Raw genomic sequence first — 10,669 nt, 5'->3', positions numbered from 1 at the left:
GGGTTAGGGAGTTTCTTCCTAGGTGCCTTTCGGAAACCCGAACTCACATTTGTCTTCTTTGGACCAGATTTGCTAGGGGAGCTGGGAAGGTGTTCCAGGGCTCCGCTGGTTTGCAAGGCGCCGCGCCCTCCGCTACACCCAAGGAATTCCCAGGGCGCGTGCTAAAGCAGCCGACCCGCCAGCCCCCTCCCCAGCCCCCCGCGGGGCGCCGCTCACTCACGCTTCCGGCGCGTCGGCAGGCAGCGCAGTGGGCACGGCGGAACGACGGTTGGACGCTGCCCCGACCCGCGCACTGAGACGCCGAGGGTGGGGCGCTCCAAGCCAGGAGCGCCGTCCGACCCGTGGGTAAGGGGCGCAGCGCGGGCCCACGCCTCAGCGCTTTCCCGCCGCCCGGCGGTCTGCCGTCGGGACCTGCTGGCTGGGCTGTGGCGTCGTCCTCCGGCCCCCAGGGGGCGGCGCGGCGCTGCGTCCCCAGCTGCTCTATTTTCCCGCCCCGTCGCCAAGAGGCGGCGCCATTGCACGCTGGGCGGCCGGGTTGTTCCCGCCGTCGAGGCCCGGGGCTGTTCGAGGGCTCAGCTGCGCGGCCTCCTGGGCTTCGAGATTCCCTGCGGCGCTTCCAGGAACGTGAGTGTAGGCGGCGGGCGACGGAGTCGCGCGCCAGTGCCCCGCTCTGTCCCAGCGGGGAGCGCGAGCACGAGGTAGTCCTGCAAAGCCTGGTGTGAGGTGATGTGCGAGGGTGGAGCCGGGTGGGACCCACCAAACAAAGGCTCATGGGAGCGTGACGAGGGCCCTGGGCAGGAAAAAGACCCCTGACATTCTTTCCCCCTCCCCAGGCCTTGAACTACGATAGCCGCCGCACTTCCTGTGCCTGGGCACCCAGCCTGGTACCGCCTTTGGCCTAGTGTTCTCTGCCTGCCTTGCTCGTGGAGCCCTGTGGGATCATCTTCAACACAGTTCCTGGATGAGCCGAGGCCTCCCTTCATACCGAGGCCCAACCCTTGCCCACTTGTCCTGAGCAGGCCCACCCTTAGTAGGGAGTGATGGAAAGGTCCCTGGAGGATGGGGATGAGTCCCCAGACTCCCAGGGCCACGCCACCGACTGGAGGTTTGCTGTGTGCAGTTTCAGGGATGCCTGGGAGGAGGAGGATCCTGCTTCCCAGAAGCAGATTAAGGACCCTAGTCCTCCACGACCACCAGCAGGGGCAGCCCACGGCAAAGGGCTTCAGGGCAGCCCCTTGTCCAGGGATCTTCAATTACCTTCAGAACTACAGGCTACAGATGGGTCGGGGGATGGCCAGAAGAGCACACTACGAGGCTCCTTAGTCCATTCAGAGGAGTCTGCTCCCTCTGTAGTGGAGAGCCTCTTGTGCCCCATGTCCTCGCACCTCAGCCTGGCACAGGGTGAGAGTGACAGCCCAAGGAGAGGTTTGATAGGGGACCCAGGTGCAGGAGGGGCATTGCCTGCTGTCTTAGGCCCTGGGGGGTTGGACAGCAACCCTGTGGATCTTGGAGACCCTTTATCAAAGACATCATCAAAACCATTGGAGGCAGGTAAGGGAGGCTTAGCTAGGGAAGTCTGGGAAGAGAATGGGGATACCCGGAGGTGGGTGTTAAGACTTGGGGAGGCTGAAGCCCTGATCTGTGGAGGGGTCTCTGGGTAGGTGGCCCCATGCAAACCTAAGCCATTTCCCTTTCCAAGACTCTAGCAGATCCTGCCTTCTCAAGTCTGCTGACTGCCTTCTGGCCCAAAACCTCACCTGGGATCTGCTGGCCAGTGGCATGGCTGCCTTACCAGGTAGCTAGGAGGGCCTAGAGGCAGTGGAGGTGGGTTGGCCTGGTTGGGTGAATGTTCAATGCCTCCACCCCAACAGGAACTCGAGATGTAGACGGCCGAGCTGTGCTGCTGTTGTGTGCCCACAGCCCAGCCTGGCTTCACCCCAAGTGCAGCAGCCATGAACTCATCTGTCTCCTGCTCTACTTGCGAGGCATCCCCAGGTTTGGGGGAGAGGGGTGGGGGACTGGGCTTGATCCAGGAGATGTCAGGACCTGGGAATCAGATACTAAACTGAAGTACACCCCTTTAGACCTGAAGTCCAGGCCCTGGGTCTTACCATACTAGTTGATGCCCGGATTTGTTCCCCAAGCTCTTCCCTCTTGTGGGGACTCAGCCAACTACAAGTGAGTACAGAATTGCATCTTGCCTCCGTTCCTATTGTGTAGAGTTGGGTGCAGGACTGAGCTCTCATTCCTTGCAGGAAGTAGCCCCAGGGTCAGTGCACCAGGTGCTGTTAATGGGAAAAATGCCTGAGGAGGTGCCTTCAGGGCTGCAGGTACTGAGCCAGGTTGGCTGAGGGATGGAGGTGGGGTCTTCCCCTCCAGGCTTAGATCCACAACACATTCTTCTCCTATAGCTAGAGCAGTTGCACTCTCATCAGAGCCTGTTGACCCACATCCCTACTGCAGGGTTGCCTACTTCACTAGGAGGATGCCTGCCTTACTGCCACCAGACCTGGCTGGATTTCCGGATGGTCAGTGCACTGAGGGGTGGGTGGGATTATGCAGGTAACCTGGGCCTGTGGAGGAGTCTGTCCTGGGTTAGCTAGAGTAGGACAGAGCTGGCTGCAGTGGCCTGGAATCCAGGAAGCCTGGGATCAGCACTGCACTCTGGTCATGCTGCCCCCTGCTCACAGCGTCTAGAAGCCCTTCTGCAGAGCTGCCAGGTGGTTTGTGCCCTGCTCCAGGGGGCCATCAAGAATGTAAAGGCTGTGCCTCAGCCTATGGAGTTTGGGGTAAGTATCCCCTCCCAATACCTCCCTGAATGTTCCCGAGTCCCTCCTCTCCCATGTCCACCACCATCTGTTGCCCTCAACCACAGGAAGTTGGTCGGCTGTTACAGCAGGCACAGGTCCTGATGCAGCAGGTACTGGACTCACCACAGCTGGCATGGCTCCAATGCCAAGGGGGCTTAGAACTAGCATGGCTGAAGCAGGAGGTCCGAGAGGTGACCCTGAGCCCAGACTACAGGTAGGTATGAGCCCAGTTTCTAGATCTTACCCCACCCCAACCCACCATATCCATGCCAAAGACTCAGAATCAGCCAGGATTAAAGTCCCAGGACATGGTAGAGTGGAGCAAGGGGACCAGTAAGGTGCATGGTCTTGCTGTGTACTCTGTATTAGGCCAGCGGTGGACAAGGCTGATGAACTATATGGCCGTGTAGATGGACTGCTGCACCAGCTGACCCTACAGAGCAACCAGCGTATGCAGGCACTAGAGCTGCTCCAAACTCTGGAGACGCAGGAGGGCAGACTGCACCAGGTGGGAACTCTTTGACCAGAGTGGTCCCTAACCCTGGTCTTAAGCATGGACTCAACTCACACAGCCCCTAGCACTACACAGAAAGCAACTCTCCTTGCCTCTCCTTGCTTGTTCTTATCCAGATTGAAGTATGGCTACAGCAGGTGGGCTGGCCAGCACTGGTGGAACCAGGGGAGCCCTCACTGGACATGCTGCTTCAGGCTCAAGGACCTTTCCGGGAGCTGGACCAGGTTGCCCAGGTAAATTTAGTCACTTGTTCATTCTGTGGGTATGAGGGCACTTTACCAGGGACTAGAATTGCAGGAGTGAGTGGAAACAAGTCAATCCCTTACTCTCTTGGAATGTACTGTCCAACAGAGTATATTAGTTATAATCAAAATTTCACAAATATGTGTTTGCAAACTGAGGCCAAAATTCTGGAGAGATGCAATGTGGTGGTTCTACCTGAGTATGTAACAAAGATATGATCTTAGCAGGGTTGTTGAGCAAACTTTTTTGGGGTGATTTTGAGCTGAGAGCTGAAGGGTAAGTTGGGGTCAATCAGAAGAGGGTTGGGGATAGAGGAACATTCCAGGCTGGGAGTCTGTGATGTGCCTGAGGAACCATAAGGTCAATGAGGTTGAAAGGTAGAGCATAAGAGGAAGAGTAGAAAGAGATGAGACTGCAAGACTTGTCAGTGGTCAGATCACTGGGTCCTGTGGCAGTGATATGTTTAAGCAAGAAAGCATAATCAGAGCTGTATCAAGGAAGAAGATCTTAGTTTCTAGGTAGACAGTGACTTGGAGGATGGAAATGGAAAATACAATGAAGTGACAATTGAGGTAGTACAGGTGGGAAATATCTACCCCTAGGTATCTGGGGGGCGGGGGTTGGTTTCAGGACCTGCCTTGGATACTTAAATCTGCAGATGCTCAAGCTCCTTATATAAAATGATATAGTATTTGCATATTATCTGCATACATCCTTGCATGTACTTTAAATCATCTCTAGATATAATAATACCTGATGTAATGCAGGTGCTCCATAGTTATGTTGTTTAGAGGATAGTGACAAGAAAAAAGGCTATATAGTTTTTTCCCAGATATTTTCCCAGTGCAAGGTTAGTTGAATCCATGAATTTGAAACTCTGCGACTTACAGATATGAAGGCTGACTATACTACTTTCTTTGATCAGGATGGTGGCAGAAAGACAGATTTGAAAAGTTTGTATAACTTAATGGTGCATCCATATGGGAGGGTATCCATATGGCAGTTGTAAGGATGAATGGGCACAGTTCACTGAGGGCCTAGGAGAGGACCTTCTGGGAAATGCATTCATGCTTTTGAGATAGCCATGAGGGAATGAAAGTAAGGACCTTTGGTATTGGGCCTGGAGCTCAAATGAGAGTTCTGACTGGAGAATGTCACTTAGTGGATGTGGGTGTGTGGATGACATTTGGGGTGTGGTCACACAAGATTGCCTGGGGGACACAGTGCACTATCTTCAGGAGCCTAGATGAGGGAAAGGGAGGAGGAAAAATCACTGATAAGGACTAAAAGAGTCAGGAGAGAGGGAAGAATTGGAGCCCAGGAGAGAAAGGGCTGAATGCTGCCAGGAGCTGAATTTGGAAGGCTTGAGAGAGGGGTAAGTTTGGGCTGGAGGTAGGTAGAGGGGAAGGCCTTCTACCTTAGGAGAGATTTAAGGACATGTAAATGTCAGTGGAAATGATCTGGGTTTAGGACTGAACCTTCAGACCTGTACAAGCTGAGCCCATTCTTTTGTCCAGGAGCAGGTCAGGAGGGGGGAGAAGTTTCTACAGCCACTGGCTGGCTGGGAGGCAGCTGAACTGGGTCCCCCTGGGGTGCGCTTTCTGGCCCTGAGAGCCCAGCTGATAGAATTCTCTAGGGCTTTGACCCAGCGGCGCCAGAGGCTGGCAGATGCTGAGAGACTATTTCAGTTCTTCAAGCAGGTGAGCGAGAGGTCCTGTCTCTTCTGTTCAGTGGGACCAAAAGTGACTGCCCCTCTCCACCTCAGCCTGAGTGTGTTCTGCTCATCCTGTTTTCTTCCCTTGTCTTCATTCTGATCCTGAAATCCAACCACTTGGGACATGGTGTGGGGCCAGCCCTCTGAGGGGCTGGGAGATCAGTAGAGGAGCAGAAGGCTTGCTGGGGGTCCCCTTTCATGCCCATCTGGCGTTGGTGTTGCAGGCCTCAACGTGGGCTGAGGAGGGGCAGCGAGTATTGGCAGAGCTGGAGCAGGAGCGCCCAGAGGTTGTGCTACAGCGGCTGCAGCTACACTGGACCAGGCACCCTGACTTGCCTCCTGCGCACTTCCGAAAAATGTGGGCTCTGGCCACAGGGCTAGGCTCAGAGGGCATCCGCCAGGAATGCCGCTGGGCCTGGGCACGGTGCCAGGACACCTGGCTGGCTCTGGACCAGAAGTTAGAGGCTGCACTGAAGCCGCCACTGACGGGCAGCACAGCTAGCCTGCGTGTCAGCACAGCTAGCATGCATGTCAGCCGGGTCCCTGCTGTACCTGCCACTCCTCCTCTGAGGAAGGCCTACAGCTTTGATCAGAATCTGGGGCAGAGTGTCAGTGAGCCTTCCCACCATTTCCACCGTGCTGCCATTGTGTCTGCCTGCCACAAACCAGTGGCTGGAGGAGGTACCCGGCCTAGGTCATCCTCTACTTTGCCTCTACCAGGCAGCTGTGACCTCAGGAGCCCCAATAGGTACAGGCAGTGGGCAGGACAGGGAGGAGTGGAAAGTAGATGTCTTGGGTCCTTATTCAGTCTTCCTGGTAGGCTACAGTTGGTGCTGGCAGAGATGGTGGCCACTGAGCGAGAGTATGTCCGGGCCCTCGACTACACCATGGAGAACTATTTCCCTGAGCTGGATCGCCCTGATGTGCCACAAGGCCTCCGTGGCCAGCGAGCTCACCTCTTTGGCAACCTGGAGAAGTTGCGGGACTTCCATTGCCATTTCTTCCTGCGTGAACTGGAGGCTTGCACCCGGCACCCACCCCGAGTGGCCTATGCCTTCTTGCGCCATGTAAGTCCCACAGGCCATATGGCCCCAGCTGATTCTACCATACTCCAAAGAGCTGTTAGGCTCTGTGCTAGGAACAGCCATGAGTGAGACCCACAAGTTCTCTGCATCTCAAGGTGTTTTTAGTTCAGCTGGGATTGGTAGGAAAATAAACAGGAGAGATGCCTGTTACTGGTGGGAAAGGGTTCTCACTCTAGAGAGAACAGTGAGATGTAGGCTCTGAGCTGCAGATATTTGAGCTGAGGCCAGACAGGGAGCCAGAGTAAGAGAGTTCCACCCCAGGAAAGAGCAAGTGCAAAGGGTATGGCAGGAAAGAGACCTGGACTAGGTGAATGTGACTGAGTATAGTTAGCAAGAGAAAGGGTTCAAGGTGAGGTGGGACCAGAGAGAGATTCTTGCTGTGGGAGGGGCAGAGCTGAACTTAGAAGCTCAGTCTGAGGAAGATGAGACTTCCTCCCCTCAGGGCCTAGAAAGCCCCTACTGCATAGTGCCTGTTCTTGCCTGATTACCCCTCATTCAAAGCAGGATCTGTGGGGGAAGGTCCACTGAGAGGTGTTGGCATTTTAGTCCTCTCAAACTGAGAAAGTAGTCTCTCTGGGGTGTGGGCTGCCTTTGGGAGCTGGGCTGCTTGTATCTGTGCTGAGTGATGTGTCCTCATAGAGGGTGCAGTTTGGGATGTATGCACTCTACAGCAAGAATAAACCTCGCTCTGATGCCCTGATGACCAGCTATGGTCACGCCTTCTTCAAGGTAGGAGAGCCTGAAACTGGGAGGAGTAGGATAGAGGGTGGTATACCTTGAGACCACTCAGTGGTTTCCTACCTACCTGGCAGGACAAGCAGCAAGCACTGGGTGACCAGCTGGATTTGGCCTCCTACCTGCTAAAACCCATCCAGCGCATGAGCAAATACGCACTGCTACTGCAGGAGCTGGCACGGGCCTGTGGGGGACCTGTGCAAGAGCTCAATGCCCTGCAGGAGGCCCAGAGCCTTGTACACTTCCAGCTGCGACATGGCAACGACCTGCTAGCCATGGATGCCATCCAGGGCTGTGATGTGAGTCATCTTGGGCCATAATGTCCAGGTGCCCTGGGTGTGGAAGGACAGGCAGGAGGGGCTGGGTACCCACCAGGCCCCAATTTTTCAGGTTAACCTCAAGGAACAGGGGCAGCTGGTGCGACAGGATGAGTTCACAGTGCGCACTGGGCGTCACAAGTCCCTTCGTCGTGTTTTCCTCTTTGAGGAATTGCTGCTCTTCAGCAAGCCTCGCCGTGGGCCTGCGGGTGTCAATACATTTACCTATAAGCGTTCCTTCAAGGTGGGCCCACCTGCCTCTGGTCCCTGGCCCCTGCCCCTTCCCCTGGCTTTCCCTGTCTCATGCCTCACCAAACCCCTTTCCCCTGGCTACACAGATGGCAGATCTTGGCCTCACTGAGTGCTGTGGGGATAGCAAACTGCGCTTTGAGATCTGGTTCCGCCGTCGCAAGGCCAGGGACACCTTTGTGCTGCAGGCCTCTAGCTTGGCCACCAAGCAGGCCTGGACAGCTGATATCTCCTGCCTACTCTGGAGACAGGCTGTCCATAACAAGGGTAGGTCTCTGCCCCCTAGTTCATCCCATGCTCCCTTCCCCACAGTGTGGGTACCCAAGGAATCCAGGGAGGGTCTAGGGACCTAGAAGTTTGGGAAGGAGGAGATAGTCCATCAGCAGCAACCAATGTAAGGGAAACAACTTCAAAAGGCAGCCTTGCTGTCACTACCTGTGACTTTGGACACAGTATTAACCTTTGACTATCAAGGTTCTCATCTCTAAAACTGGAATTATGATACCTGCCCCCATGGGATTGTTGGGAGGAAAGAATTTAGCACCAGAAAGACGCAGTATACAAGATGGTTAATCTGTGGGATATGGGTGAACAGGAAAAACTGTTAGAGCCCAGAGGGGCCTCACTTATGTTTACTCTACTTAGAGATGCGCATGGCTGAGATGGTGTCCATGGGTGTAGGGAGCAAGGCCTTCCAGGACATCGCACCCAGTGAGGAAGCTATCAACGACCGCAACATCAACTGTGTCCTAAAGTGCCGAGGTAGCAGGCAGGCTTCAGGGGTAGGGGTGAGAAAAGCTGTGCTGAGCATTGTGGACTGCTGTTAGCCCTGGCCTGTCTGGACCTGGGTTCTGACCTGTCCTAACTTGATCTTCTCTTATACAGAAGTTCGCTCTCGGGCCTCCATTGCTGTGGCCCCATTTGACTATGACAGCCCCTACCTGGGGTCCTCAAGCTCCCTTTCTGGAGACCCTGCCTCTTGCTCTGTTCTGGAGTCCCTCAACTTGCACCTATACAGAGACCCAGCTCTTCTGGGTGTCCGCTGGCCCTTGTATCCTCCCAACTTCCCAGAGGAAGCAGCACTGGAAGCTGACACAGAACTGGGCAGCCAGCCTTCTTTGAGTATGTCTGGGGTTAGCCATAGTGTGGTCTGGGCCTCTCCTGCTGACAACTTACCTAGTCTTCTTCCCTAGCTCCTGAGGACTCTGAAGTCTCATCCCAGTGCCCATCAGCCAGTGGCTCCAGTGGCTCTGACAGCAGCTGTGTGTCAGGGCAGGTCTTGGGCAGGGTCCTCGAGGACTTGTCGTATGTGAGTGGCATCTTGCCTTATGCCATCAGCCTCCCCAGCCCAGCCTTTCCTTCCTGGGGGGTGGGCGGGCCATAATGATTCCCAAGAAACCCCTGGACTCAGAACCAGGGAAGCAGGCATTCATGACTGGCCTGTCCCCACAGGTCTGAGCTCAGGCTCCATGGTGAGCAGCGGATCTAGAAGCCACTATCTCCAAGGAACATCACTTCTGTGGATCTGCTGGTGCCTGTTCCACCTCATGCAGTGCTGTTGACTACCCTTTCTGTTATCTGTGGCCACTGACTAGCCTGGAGCCTCTCCAGGGGAGTCTGGCTGCAGAGCCTGGGAAAGAACCTTGATCCTAGGTTCCTGGCCCCATGTCTCCTATCCTTACTCCAACTGTAAGTTCAGAATAGGCTAGGGCAAGTGCCTAGAGGCTAGTGGGATATCATGTGATTCTGGATAGTGACTGAGTTGCACCCAGCCCTTGGGAGGAACACAGGTGAGTTCCTAGCAGCTGCTCACCAAGATTTGGCTTTAATGATGAGCTCCCCAAACACAGGAGCCAACCAACCCCTGTTGGGCCCTTACCCTTGCCTGTCCTGGCTCCCCAGGCCAGTTTGGTTATTTTGACTTGATGCCTTTTGAACAGCTTTCAGTTAAGAGTTGTATGTTATTATCTCACTGTTCCTTAGTCCTTTGGTATCTCAGAGAAGGAGTCTAGACCTTTGACTTATGATCTACTGTTTTATTTGTTTATAATTAAAGAATAGACTGATTTGGATGGGCACATGCATTCTGGGGATTTAAAAGAGCCTTGGTCGGTGGGGGCCTGCAGCGTCTTTGGGCACCCTAGCCCTCTTGTAAGTACTTGCTCAAGACAGAGTAAGAGACAGATCTAGACAGGCCTCTCTGGATGAGCAGGTCCACGCAGCGGCCATATTTTCTGGCAAAAGGCAGTGTGAGCTGCAAGAAAAGGCCGCCTTACTCATGATTTTCTGGCCATTTGTCTACTCATAGCTCCATTGTAGGTGGAGTTCTCCCATCAGGATGGAGACAGGGACAGGTTAAGCTTCTTATTGGGGAACTTTGATGCAATAGGGCTTAGTTCTGCCCAAAAGCATCTCACAGGGCTGTGGCTAGGAGTGACTACCAGGGAACTGAGAAAAATAACCAGATGGTCAAAGGTGTGTTTCCTGCTTCTGATCTTCTACTTTCTTACCATACAATAGACAAGCCAGATTTTTAATTAAGTACTAGTGTGTTAATGGTGAATTGCATTATAATAATGCACTTGATTACAGAAATGCCAGATTAATGAGAAATTAGCTAAATCTTTCCCACCTACAATGTAGAAATTTTAAGGGATCAGAAAAAACTCTGATCATTCCTTTGTCCTTATTGAACATTTATTTATATGTAAAGAATGCTTTAAAGCTTAAATATGAAAAAATGGTAATATTGTGGCTAAAAGGTAAAGTTAGAAAGGCCTGAGTCCTGTGTGTACAAACTTGGGTTTATGGGACAAGTGTGGCTGGGGTTGTTAGTGATAAAAAGGCATAGTTGGTATCATTGGAGGAAAACTATAAAAACCAATGGCCTAAATGTTGCTTTTTGACTACTCTGGATCAGTTCATTTCACTCACCATTTCTCCCTCCCTGAGACCAGGGGCCAGTGGCCTAGCTGCCAGTCTAGCCTTCTGGACAGCACTAG

General features: G+C 53.8%; 2 protein-coding genes across 2 annotated transcripts in view; one reads left to right on the top strand and one right to left on the bottom strand.

Annotated features, from left to right (window-relative positions):
• Positions 1-279: 279 nt before the first annotated feature.
• Positions 280-10,506, top strand: Plekhg4 (pleckstrin homology and RhoGEF domain containing G4). Its single transcript, XM_047527863.1, has 22 exons — positions 280-345; positions 834-1,551; positions 1,700-1,795; positions 1,872-1,995; positions 2,085-2,178; positions 2,256-2,330; positions 2,412-2,528; positions 2,691-2,789; positions 2,876-3,024; positions 3,180-3,318; positions 3,441-3,557; positions 5,085-5,267; positions 5,506-6,029; positions 6,102-6,348; positions 7,006-7,095; positions 7,179-7,400; positions 7,492-7,662; positions 7,757-7,934; positions 8,313-8,429; positions 8,553-8,789; positions 8,861-8,976; positions 9,120-10,506. Exons 2-22 carry the CDS (start codon positions 1,041-1,043, stop codon positions 9,123-9,125), a joined length of 3,612 nt encoding a protein of 1,203 aa, XP_047383819.1. The 5' UTR covers positions 280-345; positions 834-1,040; the 3' UTR covers positions 9,126-10,506.
• Kctd19 (potassium channel tetramerization domain containing 19) overlaps positions 9,733-10,669 on the bottom strand; it is a 42,205-nt gene continuing 41,268 nt past the window's right edge. The window contains exon 16 of the mRNA XM_047527828.1: positions 9,733-9,921. Within this exon, the coding sequence (XP_047383784.1) occupies positions 9,808-9,921 (114 nt within the window). The 3' untranslated portion in view covers positions 9,733-9,807. The remainder of the gene's footprint in view (positions 9,922-10,669) is intronic.

Source organism: Sciurus carolinensis, chromosome 16, assembly GCF_902686445.1.
Source record: "Sciurus carolinensis chromosome 16, mSciCar1.2, whole genome shotgun sequence".
Lineage (NCBI taxonomy): Eukaryota > Metazoa > Chordata > Mammalia > Rodentia > Sciuridae > Sciurus > Sciurus carolinensis.
The sequence above is the reverse complement of the archived record's forward strand: the minus strand, read 5'-3'. Positions and strand labels throughout refer to the sequence as shown.

Bases quoted from the DNA above. Each gene is read 5' to 3' on its own strand.
- Plekhg4 (XM_047527863.1), top strand. From the start codon at position 1,041: ATGGAAAGGTCCCTGGAGGATGGGGATGAGTCCCCAGACTCCCAGGGC. The intron at 3,319-3,440 runs GTGGGAACTCTT...GTTCTTATCCAG, and splicing joins AGGAGGGCAGACTGCACCAG to ATTGAAGTATGGCTACAGCA. The intron at 3,558-5,084 runs GTAAATTTAGTC...TCTTTTGTCCAG, and splicing joins AGCTGGACCAGGTTGCCCAG to GAGCAGGTCAGGAGGGGGGA.